This window comes from Haliotis asinina, chromosome 1 (genome assembly GCF_037392515.1).
Source record: "Haliotis asinina isolate JCU_RB_2024 chromosome 1, JCU_Hal_asi_v2, whole genome shotgun sequence".
NCBI classification, from domain to species: domain Eukaryota; kingdom Metazoa; phylum Mollusca; class Gastropoda; order Lepetellida; family Haliotidae; genus Haliotis; species Haliotis asinina.
In genome coordinates, this window is record NC_090280.1 from 31,840,978 (window position 1) to 31,863,845 (window position 22,868).

The window sequence follows — 22,868 nt, forward strand, 5'->3', positions numbered from 1 at the left end:
TGATCATTTTTGCAAACAGTCATGACAGAAAAAATGACATTTCGTTTTTAATTAATAATTAGTTAAAGCAGGCAATCACAGATATGTTTTCCTCACTGCCTTCCACAAGGACCGTTCCTGATGTCCTCTGCCGTGATATTGCTGGAATATTGCCAAAAGTGGTGTAAAAACACTCACTCACTCACTCACTCACTCACTCACTCACTCACTCACTCACTCACTCACTCACTCACTCACTCACTCACTCACTCACTCACTCACTCACTCACTCACTGGTCAGGTGATTTATGTGAAGAAATAGCAGTAGAACATTTTCAGGATTATATTTACTAAGATCATAAGGACATTTTTTATAACCGTCAGCCTGTCCTAGAAAATGAACCTTGAAGAGCTTAGATCTGAGGCTTGGTGTCTCTGTATAAACTGAGAGGTCAACTGGTGGATCACAGGCAACTCTGTCGGTCAGTTTGCTCACAGACAGTGGACACAAGTTGTTCAAGGGCAGAGGCTGTCTGGGTTCTGTCTATCTATTTGGGTCACTGTGTTTAAATTTATTCAGTCTGAAAGTGTCCTCAGACTGTGACTGTATGCTGCTGTCTCATGTCAGTTATTTCCACTGAATGATAGCCCTTCTTGCTTGATGGTAGCCCATCTTGAGATGAAAAGAAAGAAGATGCAAGTTTAGATAATCACTTTTAAGAATAATAATAATAGCTACTGACTTTTGTTTTCCATTCACCTGATGAATGGGCAAGAAGTAGCCCATATACCTGTACATGTTGTAAATATCAATGAAGTTGAAAATCCATACCATTCGTTGTTATGTTACCTCCCTAACTCATGAATATCTACCAGCCATCTTCTAATTTTTTCTGAAATAGAATCTCAGTTAATCAAAATATTTATTATAGTTACATTTTGTGTCAGTAGGTATTTCGCCTGGTGTGTTTTCGTACAGAATAAACAAACATGATGTTCTCTATTCATGGTAATGTATGTTACCTTGAAAATAAAAAATATGTTTCGAATAATCATTATGTTGGTTATTTTTAATTTGAACATATCTCTTCTTGTAAAACATCACAATATAAAATGGCTGACATGAATTTTGAAATGAAATATGACAGTGTTGAACCAAGGATTTGGATTCAGTAAATATTTTAGGTTTTAAAAAAAAGAATGAATTGAGAGTAAGCGCCAAATATATTCTGTATCCTCTATGTGTACAAACAGGCTTCAAACATAAGTTTAATTCCTACCCAAGGTGTTGAAAGGTGGTGGTAGCAACCATTTTGGAACTATTCGCAATAAAACAGATGAATGGAAACATCTTGTATGTGTACACTATGTAGTATCTTTGAATATATAAAAAATCCCCAAAATATGCCTTTGTAGTCTTTAGAAATTTTGAAATTTAATTATTTTATGAATCTTTAGGCGATACTTAACTGTCACTTGTACTTCAAGACCTCAAGTCATAAACCACAAACAGCATAGCATTGGAGGAAATGGCACACTTGAGATACTGAATACTCAATACTGAAAGGACAAGAAAGAAAGGAATGTATCCATGCACATATTATGTGAATAATATTACAAATTTAATAATTTTGAATCTGGCCAAAATGAGCAAGAATATTTTCCTAAACTTTTCAGTATATTTTTTTTATCTTTTGGGTCCTACTTCTGTGACTGCATATATAAAACTAATGTTTTATTTCAAGTGCTTATCTGGGTGGCTCAGATTGGACTTTAATTTACAAAAAACATTATACCGTCCTGCCTGCTGTCATAAAGTTATAAAGTCACTGTGAGGACTTCAAAATATTTTTATGAGTTTTGCATATGCTACTACAATCAGGATAAAGTAGGAGATAAATAAAAATGACATAATGATTATCATTAATAGTGTTACTTATTCTGTTCACTTTTATAAATTTTGATCATAGTGTAGATCGACTGGCCTTGCTTTTTTTAAAATGAAATTGAAGAAATATGAGTGAGTGAGTATGGTTTTGCACTGCATTTAGCAATATTCCAGCAATATCACGACAAGGACACCAGAAATGAGCTCCACATGATGTACCCATGTGGAGAATTGAACCTGAGTTTTTGGTGTGGCCAGCCACCAGTCATCCGCACCACCTTGTAGAAATATTAAGTTTATCTGTTTTAATGTGCATTTTTTGTAACACTAGGAAAAGATTTCCATACTGGCAGGAAAATTAAGATATTTCACTTCAGAAGGAAAATTCAAGAAAGAGGGAGATGTCATAAACAGAAAAAAATATGGACTGCTCCTAGATATTTTCTAAAAAAAACAATTAGAATGATAATAGTGATGTCAAACACTGAAACATAATGAGTGTCAGTTGATATTGGACCAGTGGTCAGTGAAGGCACCTCATAAGTGCCCCGCTGCCAGAACAAAAGTGAGTTTGTTTTTGTTTGGTTGTGTGTGTGTGTGTGTGTGTGTGTGTGTGTGTGTGTGTGTGTGTGTGTGTGTGTGTGTGTGTGTGTGTGTGTGTGTGTGTGTCAGTGTGTCAGTGTGTCTGTGTCTGTGTGTGTTTGTTGTAACACAGCACTCCAAAGTATTCAAGGTATGTGACAGTGGCCAACAGATAACTGAGGCTGACTAGATGGACCAGTGAGTGATATTGTGAACACCTGTGCATGACATTCAGTAATGGAGGGGCTGTGGGGTACCTTAGTCGTTAAGGCGTCTGCTTATCATACCAAAGACACAGGTTTGATTCCCCACATGGGTACAGTATGTGAAGCCCATTTCTAGTGTCCCCCACCATGATGTTGCTGGAATATTGCTAAAAGCCATGTAAAACTACCCTCACTCACTCTATCTCCCACTAAGATAGAATCTGGACATAGGAATGTAAACTGGTCAGTGTACTCCAACATTGTGGATGTTTGTTCATAGTATCGATCTCTAGGTTGAATGGTGCAGACTTGATTATGTACAAACTGCCTTTATACGAATCTCTGGAATATGAAATTGAATTAAGCAGTCTTACTGATTCATTTATCAAAAGTAACATGCAAGTAATTTACACACACTTCACATTACTGATAATGGGGCCCTGTTTTATAACATGTAAACATATTGTTCTGGCCTCAGTGTAAATGAAGCTCACATTTAAGTGCTTATATAAGAATAGACTTGACTAAAATGAAAGAGAAATGCCAAGGTGTCAGAAAAGAAATGTTAACTCACTGTCCCTACTTAATTTGACATAATTCATATTTGGAGAAAAGTTGTTTCTGAGGGTTATTCTTGGTAAAGATGGCTGTGGTGTTCATTGTTGTGTGATGGTAGTCCAACTTGTGAATGTAAGTGGTAGTTGTAGTGCAGTGTGTCTTAAGGTAGGTACCTTTAATTTGTTGATGTCAACGTTGTCTTCATATACATCAAATCTATAAATTTCCTACTGAACTGCTTCAGTGCTGTCTATATCTCCCAATACATTGCCCTGATCTAGAGTCATATATCACCCACCCAATACACACCCTGATCTATGATCATATATCACCACCCTGTATACCACCCTGATCTACAGTCCAAGAATTTTCATCAACTCCTGTATTTGAGGGTCCCTGGGACTCTGTAGGGGTCCTGGACAACAAAATGGGGGTCACAGACACTTAAATATTATTGAAGCAACTATTGTAGTGTATATCATGATCATCACAAAAAATATTACCATAATTAAAATGCAAATGATACCATAGCCCAGCTTGTAGCAAAGTCAGTGATAACTATTCGTTACTTGAGTGAAAAAAAGTATTTATACTTTTTTAGCATCCCTGTGGGGTTGTGCTAATAAATTTTGTTGTGTCCATTGTCAATTTTTATTCATATAGGAAGCAGGAATTCATGTCTTGTAAATCCCTGTACAGCCATATATCACCCACCCTGTACACCACCCTGATTACATTCATATATCACCCACCCTGTACACCACCCTGGCTACAACCATATTTCACTCACCCTATACACAACCCTGATTACAACCATATATCACCCACCCAATGTACCACCCTGATCTACAACCATCTATCACCACCCTGATCTACAGCCATATACCACCCACCCTGTAAGCCACCCTGATCACAACCATATATCACACACCCTATACACCACCCTGATCTACAATCATATATCACCCACCCCATACCTGATCTACAGTCATACATCAACCACCCTATGCTCCACCCTGATCTACAACCATATATCACCACCCTACACCACCCTGATTACAACCATATACCACCCACCCTGTAAGCCACCCTGATCACAACCATATATCACACACCCTATGCTCCACCCTGATCTACAACCATATATCACCCACCCTATACACCAACCTGATCTACAGTCATATATCACCCACCCTATGCTCTACCCTGATCTACAACCATATGTCACCACCCTATACTCCACCCTGATCTACAGCAATATAGAACCACCCTATACACCACCTTGATCTACAGCTATGTAGAACCACCCTATACTCCACCCTGATCTACAGCTGTGTAGAACCACCCTATACTCCACCCTGATCTACAGCTGTGTAGAACCACCCTATACTCCACCCTGATCTACAGCTGTGTAGAACCACCCTATACACCACCCTGATCTATAGTCATATATCACCCACCTATGCTCCACCCTGATCTACAACCATATATCACCCACCCTATATACCACCCTGATCTACAGTCATATATCACCTACCCTATACACCACCCTGATCTACAACTATATAGAACCACCCTATACACCAATCTGATCTACAATCATATATCACCCACCCTATTTACCAATCTATCTCTACCCTATACACCATATATCTGCTAAATAGTAACATACTGTGCCCTTTGTGCAACTTGTCTAAGTGTGACTTATTCAAGTGTCATTTTGTATCTCAAACCCTTAGTAACAGAATATTTGGAAGGTATTTTATTTTCAAAAAATTAATATTACCAGAAATGTGTTTGCCAGTGCCAGCATAGACATCGAGGCAGGTATGAACATATTAAACACTTGCACACCAACAGATAAATCTCTGCGCACCATATGCCCACTGTTTTCAACTGACAATGTTTCTGTTTCATCTTTTACAAATGCTTGCAACCATCCACATCCCTGATACAGGCTTCAAGCTTGAACAAGAAAGCGTGGGGGAGGAAAGCTATATATAGTGCTTATTCGACAAATGCAAACTTGGCCGAAACAGACTATAAACTGCCACAGATCTTCACTGATTTTGCAGGTTCCATTAGGCAGTGGTTGACACCTTTTCTGAAATGGATTTTAGGAACTGGTTTGAACACGTGCTGTCATGCATTGATCAAAGGTGCTGGTCGTGCAAACCCTGTAGGTGTTTATGGGTACTGACAGCTCTCTGAAGTACTGATAAACTCAAGGCCAGGTCTGAAATTTTGGTCAGTTTGGGGCCACTGGTGCCCAGGCAAAAGGACTCTAGAGGTGATGGTGTTTAAGTCATGCCTATTTTCAGCTCAGATGCTGATGTCACAATGTTGAGAGATAGTTTTGAGCCATTAAAAGCTGCTTTTATTGATTTAAATACAGAGCCTCACACCTGTCTGTAAAGGGACTGTTTCTAGGGGTCCCTGCTGTGGAGGGAGGGATGCAGTTTATAGAGGTCAGTGATCTGCCTCTTGGGAATCTGAAGCAATTTACAGATGAAGTTAATCAGTTTGTGTTATCCGACTGCTGCATGGAGTGTGCTAGTGGATGACCTTGAGATTGATGTCAAGTCTTTGAACATCTTCAGTTCGCCATGACAACCACACATTGACATATAATTGATAATACCTGTTTCTAAATAAACCAAAGTTTTGTGAATGTAGTAGCAAAACAAACATTGCAAAGATTAATTTAATGTTTAAATGATACAGGAATGGTTTTATAGTATTGTTTTTTCTGTCAAAATGTTCAGGTGTGATTGTCTTCAACTGACAAATCATATTTCAGTAACCAAAAGTTTAGCAGCTTAATGTTGGGTTTGTAGATATGTGAGACAAATTTACATACCTGTGATGTGATCTAAACATTTATGTAATTGTACAGGTATTAATCAGTGTATGAAACGTAAAATACCAGGAAGCCCACTGGGTGATCACTGGCCCTGTGAACATGTAACCAGCTCTGTATTAAAAATAGGAAACTGAGGTAAGGTGTCAAAATACCCTTATCAAAGAAATACTTATAGTGAGGTAAACTTAAACATATACAAAGGCTAATTTTACAAAATATAACTTGGTGGTCACTGTTGATTCATTTAGTGTCACTGCCATGTAAATGAGACAAACAGGCGAAGTCAGAATGGTCAGTATCTTTGGCAAAAATGGTCTCTACATGTTTGTTCATGCAGTTAGCACATGGGATTTGTAACTCTCCTTGTGGAAAGTAAACATGGGCAACAGCACATTTAACAAAAACAGCTTGGTCACAGAAAACAGTCTTTAGACCAATCACGTTTAGTGTTAGATAAAGGGGTAGACTGATCTGTTGAAGTTAAAGTTAGATTGATCATGAACTATACATACAGATGTCGTCTACCTACCACAATTGTAAACTTTTTTCAAAATACCCCCCATAGTCAGAGACATGGTAAAATGTATACTCATGGAAAATGGATTGGCCCACAGGGCTGACTGTACAATAAAGTTGTAAGACCGACATGTAACTAGCAAGCAGCGGACCGCCGGGCAGACGCAATTTCATACACTGTATTAATTAACTTATCGTTACGTAAAACTAAACATGAAATAAAAACTGTTCATACTGGTCATGTCCACTTTTACACCATGTTAATTTTTTTCTTCTCTCCCTCTCTGTCTGTCTCACGCACGCACGCACGCACGCACGTACACACACACACACCCTCTTCTCACATTCCCAACCAACATTTTCCTTCCTATCTCTTCCCCACTCACCTTTCCCCTTCCACCAATGCTCCTCGGCCCCACCCACCCACACTCAACTTTCCTCTTCCACCCATGCTTTTCGCCCCCACCCACCCACACTTACCTTTCCCCGGCCACCTACACACACCTCCCACTCCTTAACCCTCCTCTTCATGTGATGCTAACCTTCTCCCATGTTATCCAGGTATTAGCCATACCTGCTGAGTCAGGTAAAATCTTAATATGTAGTCAACTGTGCATTTTTCACAACCTCTAACAATATCACATCCTGGTTTTCCGACACTTAAAATTACCAGCAGATTAGATTAACCAAGTGATGGTGAGGCCCTGTGGGGGTGATTAAGACTCAGGTGGTCAACAAGGGATCAATACAATGGCGCCAGCAACCCCAACAGAGCCCCTGGCCCCTTCAAGGGACTGCACAGGTATAGCCACACAAACCATTTTGTCGATTCCTGCAGGTCGACCAGAACTCAATGTCTTATGTTAACCTTTACTAGGGATTTCAGGGACAGGGGTCCTTCTCTAGCCACGTGCTAGTCTTCAGCCTCTCAATAGCGCCCACTACCTGGCTATAAATAGAACTGGCCTCATACCCCTAACGGAGCCTTGCCATTGGCTGGTGTGTTGCTTAGCTTAAACCTTACTTTTGTTGGGAGTAAAGTGGTAGAAACATGGAATTTCTGCTTCAAGGTTACACAATTTCACATCAAAACATGTAGAGATAATATAGGTGTGTGATAGCCCCTTTTGCCCAGGTTTCAGGGGCCGATGTTGGTCCAGAATGGGTTTGCACTGCCATCACTTCTGTGTATATTTTAGGTACATATTTGGTGTATGTATGGAAGGGTGTTTATTTGGGTAGTGTTGGTAATGTGTAGGCAGTGTAAGTAAGAGGGATAAGGCATATGAAATGAAGTTACATTTGTTATTCAGTATTATCACCATGGTGACAGGTGTGGCAAGTTTGAGCAACCGAGGTATTGAATTTATTATAAATATAATTATTTTATGATAGTAAACTGGCTGTTGACACTGTGTGAGAGATGTTAGGAACAGAATGTGTTGCAATGGTGCACTGACAAGTGAAGTTGGTACTTTGTTTTATTGGTGATTGTTTGAATTGAGTGTAATGCTGCCCTCAGCAACATTCCTCATTTGTGATGGTGGTTTGTAAATAATTAATTTGTGACCAGACAATCCAGTGATTGATATCAAAAACAATAAAATACTGTTGATGTTTTAGGGATGATGCAGTGTTTAGGCAGTGTTGAGGAGTGGGCAGTGTTGAATGGTGAAGCATGTTGAGGGGTGATGCAATGTTGAGGGGTGATGTTGTGCTGAAGGGTGAGGCAGTGTTGAGGGATGAGACACTGTTAAAGTACGAGGCAGCGTTAAGTCTGGAATTGTTGAAATGTGATGTTGAGGGCTGAGGCATTGTTGAATGGTGAGGCATGTTGATAGGTGATGCAGTGTTGAAGGGCAAGACAGTGCTGAGGGGAGAGGCAGCGTTGAATGGTGAGGCAGTGTTGGGCGATGAGGCAGTGTTGAGGGGTGAAGCAGTGTTGAGTGGAGAGGCAGCGTTGAATGGTGAGGCAGTGTTGGGGGATGAGGCATTGTTGAGGGGTGAGGTAGTGTTGGGAGGTGAGGCAGAGTGGTGAGGGTTTGGGGATAATTTGACATGTGGTGCGGCAGTGTTAATCCGTAAGGCATTGTTGAAGAATGGCACAATTCATTGTGGTGTGAGCAGGGTATTGAGACAGTGATGAGAGTCAGGGCAATACACTGAAGGATGAGCTGAGAGGCATGGGGCAATATATCGAGGGGTGAGGCAAAGCTGAGGGGTGGGGCAGTACATTGAGGGATGAGGCAGTGTTAAGGGACAGGGCAATACATTGATGGGTGCGGCAGAGCTGAGTTCTAGGGGCAATACATCTAGAGGTGAGGCAGAGCTGAGGGACAGGGCAATACATCAAGGGGTTAGGCTGAGCTGAGCTGCAGGGCAATGCATCCAGAGGTAAGACAGAGCTGAGGGACAGGGCAGTACATCAAGGGGTTAGGCTGAGCTGAGGGACAGGGCAATACATCTAGAGGTGAGGCAGAGCTGAGGGACAGGGCAATACATCAAGGGGTTAGGCTGAGCTGAGCTGCAGGACAATACATCTAGAGGTGAGGCAGAGCTGAGGGACAGGGCAATACATCAAGGGGTTAGGCTGAGCTGAGCTGCAGGGCAATACATCCAGAGGTAAGACAGAGCTCAGGGACAGGGTAATACATCGAGGGAGATGCATAGCTGGGGATTGGGCAGTACATTGAGGGATGAGGCAGAGCAGAGGGCTGGGAGCAACACATTGAGAGGTGAGGCAGAGTTGAAGGACAGGGCAGTACATCACATGGTTAGCTGAGAGTGGCTATACATCGAGAAGTGAGGCAAAGCTGAGGGGCGGGGCAATACATCGAGGGGTGAGGCAGAGTTAAGGGCAATTCATAGAGGGTTAAGGCAGACCTTGGGTCCTGGGCAGTACATCAAGGGGCGAGAAAATATGGCAGTGTATCAAGTGCTTGTTCAGTGTGAGTTTGGAGGTTGGTCAGTGTGCTGGAGTTTAATTGCACTGATTCTTGAGAGTCCCACAGAAAGTACATCCTTCATGACAAAGGGATCTAATGGTGCCCAATGTACCAACAATAAATGAAATATCAAGCACTTGTGAAACCTTATGCTAATCAAAGATGTTTTGTTTGAAACAGAACGTATTGATTTAGATAGGAATATCAGACATAAACAGTAAATTGTTCCCTTGCATCTTAGCTTAGCTGTAATTAAATTGCTTTAATGATATCTTTGGGTCCCAATGAACGAGCAGTGCAAATTATTACCTCGAGGGATGAGCAGTGCAAATTATTTTATGCATCCAGAGAGCAGTAATTTGACAGTACTTCTCTAGGACTATTCACGTCAAAGAAATAGTTGGTGTGATGTTTTAAGTTAGTTTTACGCCACTTTTAGCAATAGTACAGCAGGGGACACCAGAAATGGGCCTCACACTCTGTACCCATGTGGGGAATTGAACCTGAGTCTTCTGTGTGATGAGGACACACTTTAACAGCCAGGCTGCTCAGCTGCCCCAAATGTGATTTGATGCCTCAGACTGTTCGTAAGTGAGTGACCACCTTCCTAGCATTCTGGAAGGGTATGGTCAAGGGAAAGCATTTTGTAGAGACAGTAAATTTTTTCAATCATGGCTCCAAAACCTGATATTCTTTCACTTAAACCTATGACACTAAATAATTTTTTTCTTAATTATAACGCCTTACCAAAGGGTAATATTTTTAAAACTTTTTTTTTTCAACAGTCTGAATCATACCAGTTTTGGTAAAGAATTGGGGGGGGGGGGGGGGACAATTATTCAAATATTTTTTTAAATAGAATTAAAAGACCCCCACTGCCCCTACAAAGATATAGCATGGTTGCCACCAAATTCCCCAATTCATAATAGAATTCAGCTGCTCTGAATTGCCGCTCACAGCCAAACAGCATAATCCCAGGGTACAACTCACGTATGGAGTTTTCAGATGCACAGGACTGAATATTTAACGCTGAAAGTTTCTAAGCTTCTTTAGGTATTCAGGCAAATTTGAAAATTAGGTCAGTTTAAGGCCTAGAGACGAAATTAGTGAGCTGAATGATTTAGAATAGAGAGATTAGGGAGCTGTGATGGGGATTTGAGTACTCCTCTTTGAAGGGCCACATTACTGAAGGTCCTTAGGGACATAGTTTTGTGGGGATGGGTGCAGTTGTGATTGTTATCAAGTCAGTGCTGAGAGTGTATGTGCTAATTGGAACCTCGTTAAGGTTAATCAGTTGATGTGGTCCGCGGTCACATTTGTCCATTCGTTGGGAGTGGACAGAAGTGGTCTTGGAGTTGGCTGGCATAGTTTCTTTGCTGGCTGGCCTTGTTCACTCAGATTTCAGGGTGGTTCGGGGTGAAGGTGTGGGTAGTAGGGATGCATGGAGATTGATTGAGTGATTGATTTAGGGATCAGGGGAAGAAGATGTGGAGGTGAAGGTTTGGGTTTGAGGGTCAGTCAGTCACAGAACGACTTTCCCTTATTCAAAGCGTTGTGAAAATCTCAAGCATCTTGTCTTTCCACCAAAACATGTTACTATGCAAAGCCACTTGTCCGATAAGACTCATTTCGTTGAATGAAGTCATGCCTCAATGACTTTGGCTTGATTAGGTGTCTTCCCTGCAGCAGAAAATAAACCCATGTCTTGAACCATCTAAGTGTCTGATGAAGAATAAATTTTGGGTAATTTATGCTTAAGATCTTTGTACAAAATTCTCTGTGTTTAAGTTTACCTACTGAATTACTGGATTAACTGATCTCAGAAAATCCTGTATGCAGAGGAACTTCAGGAAAAATTCCATATACTTTTCAGGTGTGCAGTTCATGCTTGGATCTGCTGCATGTGAATTCTCCTTGTAAACGAGCTTGCCTGTGAAATACCCAGGTAGAAAGAAACACAGGTAATGGATCCTATAGATAGCATCAGTGGCTCGTAAAGCCTGGCTGTCATCTCGCCTAGTTCATTTGTCAGGCTAGTACCAGACTCGCCTCAGCGGGGTGACCTCAGGAGGTCAGCTCATTAAGGCTCCAAGGCTTGCTATCAGCTAGGTTATCCCTGTAATACAAGGGTTGGGGACTTTAGGGGTGTTGTTTAGCTTGTTAAGTTGGTATCTGATGCAAACTTGGACTTAATACAGGAGGTGGCAAGAAAATGACATCCACAACATAGAATACAGGGCCTAATCTCTGTCAACACCTTGATCAAGGTCATGGCCTCGTTAAGGATTTTTATATCTGATTTTTCTCTTAGCATAACTGTTATTGTTAACATTTTTTAAAAGAAATTGAGCTTGAACATTTCGAAATGTTTATTTTGCTATGTGTCAGTTACTTATTATACCTTGGAAGTCTCTGTCAATGTATGTTTCATGTTCAGTATTTAATATTAAAGATTATTGAGTTTATTAATTCACAATAATGACCCTAAAGTATTTATGATTTTAAATTTGGATTAAATTTAATTGAGATTTGGATACTTTTGTTGAAATTAAATCATTTTTTCCTTGTTTGAATTTTATCATTCCGTTTTTGGCAATTTCCATAATTTTCACCTCTAACCAGTTTCTCTAAATGCAAGCCTGTCTGTGAGCTCGTTCTATCAACGACTTGGTAATGTTTGCTGATTCCCGGGAGATGTTTTGGTCAAGTTTTCTTGAATATATGGAAAAATGTCGTAGGCTGTCTTGTTTCTTCAGCAGATGAGTTAAAAACAGTGTCAGTATGTCCTGTGGGACCTGCCGATTCTTTTTGCCATGGCGACTGCACATGGCATCAGTTATGACCTTGACGCACACAGGCCTATAGTTGTTATGAAAAAAATATGCTCTTGTCATCATATGAAAGAGACAAATTTTTTTGGTGCGTGCTACAAGTTTCGGAGGTATCGTCAGTAACAAATAGTCCTACAGTCCGATATATCACAGAACGTTTTATAAACAGATGCTCGGTCACTATCTGTTTGTTTGGGCTGGAACTGATATCACTCATTGCAACTCCTTGAATTCGAGATAGATTCAGTTGTAAAATAGATACTTCTGTATGCTTCATTACTGGGTTTCTGTACATTGTTTTTCAGTATAAATGGATTCTTTCAAGTTGAGGCCATTGAAATTTATCATTTGTTTGACAGTTATGCATTTCAAAAGTGTTTTTATGTTTTAATACTGTATAAGGATTCAGGGTTAGACAACATCCCGATCTGCCTGTAATAGCTCTAGGGGCAACTAATTAGATGGAGGTCCAGCTTGATGATGTCTTTGAAAATGATTAGTTGAAGGCTGTTTTCTTGTAACTACAGTGGTCTTGGTGAGGTTTCTGAAAAGAAATATAAAAACTCACTCCAATATTTTGATCTTATATCTACAGCTGCATACACCTAACACACACCTGCACACACTTTCTTCACACCTGCATATACCTCCCTTCTCACACCTGCACACACTTTCTTCACATACATCCCTTCACACACCTGCACACACTTTCTTCACACCTGCACATACATCTCTCCACACACCGCACACTTTCTTCACACATCCACATACACCCCTTCACACACTTTCTTCACATCTGCACATACATCCCTTCACACACCTGCACATACACCTCTTCACACGCCTGCACATACACACCTGCACACACCTGCACATACACCCCTCCACACACCGCACACTTTCTTCACACACCTGCGCACACTTTCTTCACACATCTGTACATACATTCCTTCACACACCTGCACACACATTCTTCACACCTGCACATACACCCCTTCACACACCTGCACACACTTTCTTCACATCTGCACATACATCCCTGCACACACCTGCACACACATTCCTCACACCTGCACACTTACTTCACACCTGCACACACTCCCCTTCACACACCTGCACACTTTCTTCACACCTGCACAAACACTCCTTCACACACCTGCCTTGGAGTCAATATGGCCAATCTCAAGACAGCTCCACACATGATGAAGACACTTGAAGTTTAGTACAGTAAATACAGTTTAAACTTTCACATTGTGAAGACACAAACACATAGTAAAGACACACAATCAAGCTTTACACAACTCAACACAAGATGGAAATGCTTCAAATATTGCTCATTAAATACGATTAAATATTGACGCTTTAAGGGCGACCCAGCAGATACACAGTAAAGACTCGCAATCAAGCCTGACACAATTCCACACAGTGAAAACACTTGAAAGTCCACAGTGTGAAAATACTTGAAGATCAACACTGTGAAGATATAAGTAAGTTCCACACACACTATTGAGTAACTAAACTCAACACTCTGAAGATGCAAACTGCCTCACACAGTGAAGACAGTTAAGTTCCATGTAGTCCATCTCTCTGTCTCACAGTCCCTGAACCACATTATTTTCCATACTGCCTCGCTCTCCGTGCGATATAGTCAGTCTCACAGTCCCTGAACATTATTTTCCATACTGTCTACCCTGCAATGTTAAATCCATAGTGAAGCAAGTTGAAACTTCCTCTGGTTCTGAATCTCACATTTCACTGGGGTCCATTTTGATTTCAGTGGGATTCTTTGTTGCTATCAGAGGTATATATATTCTGAGACTACGAAAAGTATATATGTTCTGAAGCTATGACAAGTATATATATTCAGAGACTAAGTGAAGTATATAGACTAAGGGAAGTACATGTATGTATGTATGTATGTATGTATGTATGTATGTATGTATGTATGTATGTATGTATGTATGTATGTATGTATGTATCTATTGTCAGAGTTTAAGAGAATTATATAGATTCAGAAACTAAGAGAATAAAATATATTCAGAGACTAAAAGTTAGTGTAAGCTCCTTACAACATGCTAAGACAACCAAACTCCACACAAATTCCTCAACCAGGCTTCTGTTTGAAACACCCCAGGCTTGCCTTGAACTGTACTGTTAAGTCTGAAGGCAGAGAAAGACTGGCTGGAGCTGCAGCCTTCAAGCTCAACTGCCATACCTCCCTCGCCCATGGCCCTTTAAATCATGCTTGACTGACCAGGAGATTAATACCTGGGTCAGTAGACCGTGAAATAATGCGAGGTTTATTATCCTCCACTGTGGTGGTGACCACAAGGTCGGGACATTCCAGCACCACGTGCCCACCGTCTCTGACGAACATAGGCGTTTGTTACAGCCACTCGGGGATAATCCCTGCTTGTTAAGTGGTCAACTGAATCACAGTGGACATAAGCAGGTTGTCAATAACCTGGGGTTGTTGTTGGTAGAAGTAGGAGCTCAGTCTGGCCCTCAGGGCTTTACATGGTGATGGACTTGTGTGTAGCAGGCAGTCACTGAGTTAAGAGACAACTGGAAGATTGTTGGCTTGCCAGTTTAGATGGAGCCTCTCATATCAGGATAATGTGCAGCAGTCAGTCATGGAGTTAAGAGAGCTAGGAAGCTGAACTGGAAGATTCTAGTGTTGGAAGTTTAAAAGGAATCTGTTTGGTCTCAGGACTGTGTGTGGCAGTCACTCATTGAGTTAGAGAGAGAGCTAGGAATCTGAACCGGAAGATTCTAGTCTTGGAAGTCTGTTTGGTCTCAGGACTGTGTGTGGCAGTCAGTCATTGAGTTAGAGAGCTAGGAATCTGAACTGGAAGATTCTAGTCTTGGAAGTTTGGAGGGAATCTGTTTGGTCTCAGGACTGTGTGTGGCAATCAGTCATGGAGTTCAGCAAGAAAGTCAAACTACATGGTTTAAGTGTAGGCTGTTTAGAGGGATTTTGTTTGATCTGTTTTCATTGTTTCCGGGAATATATTCGAAATTTAATTTATGACACTAAGAGTCTTCCTGACTATTGTCCATTCCAATAGGCCCTTTAACCTGCCTACAGCACCCTGTGGGTCTTGCACAAGGACTCTGTTACATGCGCTAAGTGACACAGGTAACTCTCCTGTGGGCCCTTTCACATGCCTGCAGCAGCCAGTGGGTCTTTCATGAGGGCTCTATAACATGCCTACAGTGTGCATGAGTCTGCCCTGTGGTCCCTTTAACTTGCCCACAGTGACCTATAGTGGACCCTTTAACCTGCCTACAGGGTATGAGAGCATGGCTCATCCAGCTGTTCAACTGCAAGAGGCCAATTGACCATCATGATCTATGACCTGAGGTTGTTAGCGAGATGCTTATCACAACACTAGCTGATAAAGCTATTAACTCCCTGCTGTTTGCTTGACCACTGACTGTTCTTAAAGGGCTGGCCGTAATCGTGCTTGACCATTGCCTTGATGGACCAGTAGCTCTGTGGTGTGGTAGGTCTTCCTGGTGCTTAAAGGGGCCCAGCTGTAGGAAGAGTTAATTGCTAGTGGTCAGTTGAAAACTGTTCAGTGTGATTCTTTGCTTAAAGGGACCATGCTGCAAGAAGACTGAATGATTAGCTGTATTATTCTTGTGCTTGTATCCTTTGGCTACTGTAAACATTTGTTATTTGACAGGTGTTTGAGGTCTTTCACTGAGACTGCTTGCTGTTCCTACTAGTAGGACTCATGGTTAAAAAAAAAAATCAACATTCAGAAATATTGCAGTGATATGTTTGGGCTATTCCTAAATCTGACTTAAAACTGAACTCATTCACTTGTGTGGCAGAATGAGCTTCATCAAGAATTTCCCCCCAAACATTCAAGCAGGCACAGAATTTTTGAGATGTGCTGACCAATCAGTGTGCTGCCAGTCCCCAGGTACATTATAGTCTCACCAACCAATCCCCAGGTACATTATAGTGTCACCAACCAATCCCCAGGTACATTATAGTGTCACCAACCAATTCCCAGGTACATTATAGTCTTACCAACCAATCCCCAGGTACATTATAGTCTCACCAACCAATCTTCAGGGACATTATAGTCTCACCAACCAATCCCCAGGTACATTTTGGTCACACCAACCAATCCCCTGGTGCATTATAGTCTTACAAACCAATCTCCAGGTACATTATAGTGTCACCAACCAATCCCCAGGTACATTATAGTCTGACCAACCAATCCCCAGGTACATTATAGTCTCACCAACCAATCACCAGGTACATTATAGTCTCAACAACCAATCCAGAAAATCTGTGCAGAAAACATGAATAACATGGTACCAATCCCCAGGTGCATTATAGTCTCAACAACCAATCCAGAAAATCTGCCAGAAAACATGAATAACATGGTTTCAGACTTGAGAGACAAACTGCTGGCATGTGTAAAGATCGGATGGTGTGACCAATGGTCAAGATGGTATCTCTGTTGTTCCTTGCAGAGTAAACAAATCCTCACCAGTGTAATGAGATAATGAGTTTCACTTGACCAACAGCCTGAGGGAGATTGTGTTGATAGGACATTAAGTTGTCAATGGATTGTTATAATAATGGCCTTGGGTGTCATAAAGACTGTCCTAGTGTTTGAGGAGCTTGTTTTGCTTGGCCACTGGTCAGCACTCTTCCATGGAGAACATGCTTAAAGGAGCTCTCGGTCTGCAGTAGTAGGGGGAGACTGTCAGCTATAGGTGTATGAGCCTAACCATATTTTATTCAGAATATTCGTAGGTGTAGGGCTAATACTTTAAGAGATGGTGGGTTAATACTGAATTCTGCTTTTGGGGGGTAATGTCTGCCAGAGTTAATACTGAATCATGCTTTGGTGAGTTAATACTTAATCATGCTTTGGTGAGTTAATACTTAATCATGCTTTGGTGAGTTAATACTTAATCATGCTTTGGTGAGTTAATACTGAATCATGCTTTGGTGAGTTAATACTTAATCATGCTTTGAGGAGTTATTACTGAGTCATTCCATAAAGGGTTGAAACTGAATATTTTCTTAATGGGTTGAAAATGAAGCATCCCTGAATGGGGTAATACTGAATCATTCTGTGAAGGGTTCAGATTGAATCATGCTTTAAAGGGTCAAAACTGAATCATGCTTTGAAGGGTTAATGCAGAATCATGCCTTGAAGGGTTAATTCAGAATCATGCTTTGAGGGTTAGTACTGAATCAAGTTTTGAAGGGTTAATGCTGAATTTATGCCATATGGGGTTAAAATTGACTTGTGCCTTGAAGGGTTAATGCTGCATCATACATTGAAGGGTTAACACTGAATCATACATTGAAGGTTAAAGGTTTTTCCTTCATCTTCAAAGCTTGGGTGCATGGGGAAGCCCATTGAATGTTTTCAAAGGTCTCCCATGAATTGAGAAGTTCTTGAAAAACAATGAAATGGTGTTCTGTACTTTACTGTTAGACAAAAAAAACAAGAAGAAATATTAACAAAAATTGTTCCTACAAATTGTAAACAAAACACTCCTTCTTCCCAGGTGACCAAGCAGCAATGTGGATGACTTCAAAATCAGAAAGTCCTGAGTTTGGATCCCAGGTGGGAATATTTTTATTATTGCTTTTTTTATGATTTTCATTCTTATCTGGAAATATGTTATTATTTAAGTAAATATATTTAAATAACAACAAAAGGAAATTGTTGCTGTTTCAACAATTGAAAGAAATGTTAACCTTGGCGACCTTGATGTCTTCCATGTTCTTTGAAATTGAGACCGTTTAGTCTTAAGTTTTGAAGTTTAGGGTTATTATACTGACCTGTTGACTTTCATGATTAATTTGGAACTCAAGTCTGCCTTTGATTCAGACCAAGATGATTGCTTCCTTCAGATGGTTTTTTTATTTTTTATTTTTTTTCAAATCTTCATCTTTTCCCAGGTCCTTAAATGTCCATCAACGAGAAACACGATACCTCATTACTTGGTCTATTCCCTTGCCATGTTTTTAGAAACTTTATCATGTTCATGCAACAGAATGGGGATGGAGAGGGAGAACTGGAATGAGATCTCTACCCGTGAAGGTCTGGGTTAAAACTGGTCTTCAGCAACATGTGTTTGCCTACCTCATGAACTCTTGAAGGTCCGGATTAGAATATTGGCTTTCAGCAACCCATGCTTGGAATATGAAGCGACTAACATGATTGGGTGGTCAGGATGACTTGGTTGACACATGTCATCAGTTCCCAATTGCACTGATGGATGCTCATGCTGTTGATCACTAGATTGATTCTTGAAGTTCGGCGTTAGAATTGGTCTTCTGCAACCCATTTTTATTCCCCTGGCATGTAATATGGGGGGATATAGCCGACACCTCTGTTTGTTTGTCTGTCTGTGCGTCCATTGGTCCGTAATCATTTTTATTGTGAAGCATAACTCATAAAATGTTCAATACTTTTAGACCAAAATTGATAGATATAATCTGAACCTATGGTTGGACCTTTTGCTATTTACAGATTTTTGGCATTTTTAATTTTTTTTATTTTTCCATGGAACATTTTGGTGTTAGTCTAATGGAGGGATGGGCTTCGTTTCCAGAGCAGAACTCAAAAACCATTCAACATTTTTCTGCAAAACCTGGTAGATATGTCAATCTGAACCTAAAGTGGTGCCTTTTGCTATTTACAGGTTTTTGTGATTTATCATTTTCTCAGTTTCCATGGAAAAGTTTCAGACTTAGTCTCAAAATGGAGGGATGGGCTTTGTTTCTGGAGCAGAACTTAAAAACTGTTCAATATTTTTCTGCAAACCTTGGTAGATATATCAGTCAGAACCTAAAGTGGTGCCTTTTGCTATTTACAGGTTTTTGTGATTTATTATTTTCTTGGTTTACATGGAAACTTTGTCTCAAAAGTGAGAGGTGTGTTTCGTTTTCGGAACAAAACTCAAACACTTCTTAATATCAGTCAGTGTAACTTGGTCAATATGTGTGGCAGACCCCAAGGTAGTGCCTTTTGGTATTTACAGGTTTTTGTGATTTATTATTTTCTCTGGTTCCATTGACACGTTTTGGACTTCACTTCCGGAGCACAGCTCCAAAACCATTTCATATCTTTCAAAAGATGTTGGCAGGTATATCAGACATATCTTGAAATGGTGACTTTTTCTGATTACAGATATATGGCATTTATATTTTCCATGAATTCAATGGAAACAATTCAAACTTAATAAACTTAAAAACACAATAAGTAACTGTCAGATGATTTGTCCTTTCAAACATGTTGGGAGCCGAGAGGATATGTCATCTTCTGATGACTCTTGTTCTTGTTAAAGACATCTGATGGAATTGACTGTATGAATGAGGTTGATGCATGTCATCATATCCCAATTACATAGATCGATAAACACGATATCAATCACTTGATTGTTTGGTCCAGACTGCAGTCATAAAGCTGGAATATCGCTACGTATAACATCAAACCAATGGGATTAGACACACAGTCAAGATGTTAAGCCATGCTCACATTGCTGGTTTTGCTAAGAGTTGTAGTGCCACTTCATCTCTGGTTTCAAAAGTTGTACAAAGTTCAATTACTATATTTGTCCTGCCATATAACTGAAACCACCATATCACTGTTGAAATTAATTTACTGTGTCCTTATTCTCTTTCTTAATTTTGATAGTAGCCAACGTGTTAAGACTGGATTTAAGAAGTTCGTAGCGCTACGAACATTTCGAGAATAGCTAGCCTGATTCTCAAGAAAATGTAGTAGGGTCATCCAACAGATGGCATCCTTACCTTGTCAGCTTGCTAACCATTGGACCAACAATAGTTATGACCACTGCTATGTCAGTGTGAATCATAGACGTAGAAAAGAGAAATATTTTGTCTCATTGAGACTTGTACGAATGCATGGCAACGACAGTGAACGTGACATATAAACGCAAAGTTCCGTGTATGTGCTCAACCTTTATCACAGTCCTATAATTAATTACCAAACTGAACTAATCAAGGAAGCTTAGCGGACACAAGGAAGTACTTGCAGGTCAAAGGTCACGACCTTGACACACAGTACAGGATTTCAGTGCTGTATGACTACATGTCTGAGATTGCAGTCTTACGTCCGGATGTATCCTGTCTAGTATATATCCGGATATATTGTAGGATACAATTTGATTGGTTGATGCAGTGTTAGGTCATGTGAACTTGAATTGCACGACAGTGGATCAAATTTACTTGGTAATCACTTCCAACTGGTACATGGCTGCCATATTCTTCATTGAGGGAGGGATAAAGTGTAATATAGAATCTGATTCCTGAAACAACAGAACAAGAAATACCCTAAATGATTGGCTTCAAGGGAACAACCAAGAGCTTGAAACATATCTGTCAAACTTTCAATCTTTGAACAATACAATGTTTATGGGTTTTTCAAAAACATTTGATTTGTCCACTTTGATTTCTTCACCTGTTACCTCTTAAACAAACTTGATATGGGTTTCAAGTTTCTTGTCAGTTATTAAAAGAGACAGGGACTACTTTAGTGAGACAGTTGAAGCAGAAAAAATTATTGCAAAAGTTGCTTGCAATATACTGTTGCTCTCGCAATAGTATGTCACAGTAGACTATATCGCAATAGCTGTTTTTTCATGAATTATCACCCCCACTCCCTAACTAGTTCCAGTCTTTGTAGGCATTAATAACCCCAAAGCACCGACACAAACCCCCACAGGAGACCTTCTTCTTAAAGGGGTAGCTGTATGCCATGAAGATTCCATTGACCAGTGGCTACTATGCGCAAATCACTTAAGCCATGCTGGACTAAACAGTCTTTGACAGTGTTAGAGGTTAATCTAGCGTGATAAGATGTCAGAGGGTACGCCTCTAGCAGCCATTGAAACTAATTGACCAGCAGGAGGTTCTCAAGCTGCTGCTGAGATAAATGCTGAGATGGACATGGATGACCTCCATGGCCACGTGCCATGTTTATACCTTGTAAATAGGCGGTGTCCAACAGTGAAGACCACACCTCCTAGGCTGGACAGGTATTGTGGTGAATGCAAGAAAGCTGGCCTTTGACTAACACTGATCTCTTCACCATAGCCATCTTGTGAGGGCTTTGACAAGAAGGATCAAGTGTTGGAGTGTGTGTACAAAGGGGTTTGATAGTGGTAGTTTAGGTAGTTATTGTTCCCTAATGGTTTATGATTGGCCTCTGATCTTTCACTTGCCACCTCAGCTAGACTTAGCCTCATACTTGAAGCTAGATTGACATTCACACCAACCTCGCGCCAGTTTATACTGGAGTTGGAGTACTACTCCTCCTTACTATCAGGGCCTTACACTATCCTAACTAGAGTATACATTTCACTATTGTCAGTGCTAGATTTGACCTCACACATCCTTCATTATACTGTGGACCTTCCACTATCCTCCATACTAGCATGGGCTGTCCACTATCCTCCATATGAGCATGAGCCTGCCACTATCCTCTATACTAGTGTGGGCCTTACACTATACTCTATACTAGACTGGGCTTTACACTATCCTCTATACTAATGAAGGCCTTCCACTATGCTGAATATTATCATGGACCTTCCACTATCCTCCATACCAGCATGGGCCTTCCACTATCCCCCATACTAGCATGAACTTTCCACTATCCTCTACACTAGTGTGGGACTTACACTATCCTCTATACTAGTGTGGGCCTTAAACTATCCTCTATACTAGTGTGTGCCTTACACTATCCTCTATACTAGTGTGGACCTTCCACCATCCTCCATACCAGCATGGGCCTTCCACTATTCTCTATACTAGTGTGGGCATTACACTATCTTTTATACTAGTGCAGGCCTTCCACTATCCTCCATACTATCATGGGCCTTTCACTATCCTCTATACTAGTGTGGGCCTTACACTACTGCTGCAAAGCTCAGTTCATGGCTTCATGAAGACTTTGTCAATTTCATGAAGTTATATTTTACTTCATGCAGTTTTTGTTCATGAACTAAAACTAACCTTATTCACTCTTAATTTGAAAGAAAATACAGAATAAATATTACAAGATACTATACTTTTATTCATGTTAGATAAGTGATTTTGTAAGTCTTTCAAGATGAAGCATACGCATATTTTCAACATATTTAAGAACATCAAAATGGCTTATCTTCCATTTACACATGGACAAATCATGCTTACAGTAGGGTATTGTTAGATACCTTTATAGAGTGCCAAGCATACTCTGTACTTTCACACCATAATCATCCATACTGGTGTGGTGTACGCTATTCTCTGTACTGGTGTGGTGTATACTATTCTCTATACTGATGTGGCATACACTATCCTCCATTCTGGTGGGGTGTATACTATCCTCTATACTAGTGTGGGCCTTACACTATATTCTATATAGATATTAGTGTGGGCCTTCCACTATTCTCCATACAAGTGTGGCATGCACTATCCTCTATACTAATGTCTTGCTGACACTATCCTCA

The 22,868-nt window shown here is 40.5% G+C and overlaps 1 protein-coding gene across 7 annotated transcripts in view; it reads left to right on the top strand.

The window, feature by feature from the left end:
* LOC137290394 (uncharacterized) overlaps positions 1–22,868 on the top strand; it is a 376,153-nt gene that overhangs the window by 248,248 nt on the left and 105,037 nt on the right. For 4 of the 7 annotated variants that reach the window (XR_010957207.1, XR_010957210.1, XR_010957208.1 and 1 more), the window contains one exon: positions 17,916–17,974. The exons of 2 other annotated variants lie outside the window; for them this stretch is intronic. Coding sequence is in view for 1 of the 5 variants with exons in the window: in XM_067821319.1 (XP_067677420.1) it covers positions 17,916–17,939 (24 nt within the window). In the remaining 4 variants the exon portion in view is untranslated. Of the gene's footprint in view, positions 1–11,410; positions 11,499–17,915; positions 17,975–22,868 lie in introns of all 7 variants that reach the window. One more of the 7 variants, XR_010957211.1, reaches the window with a different exon arrangement.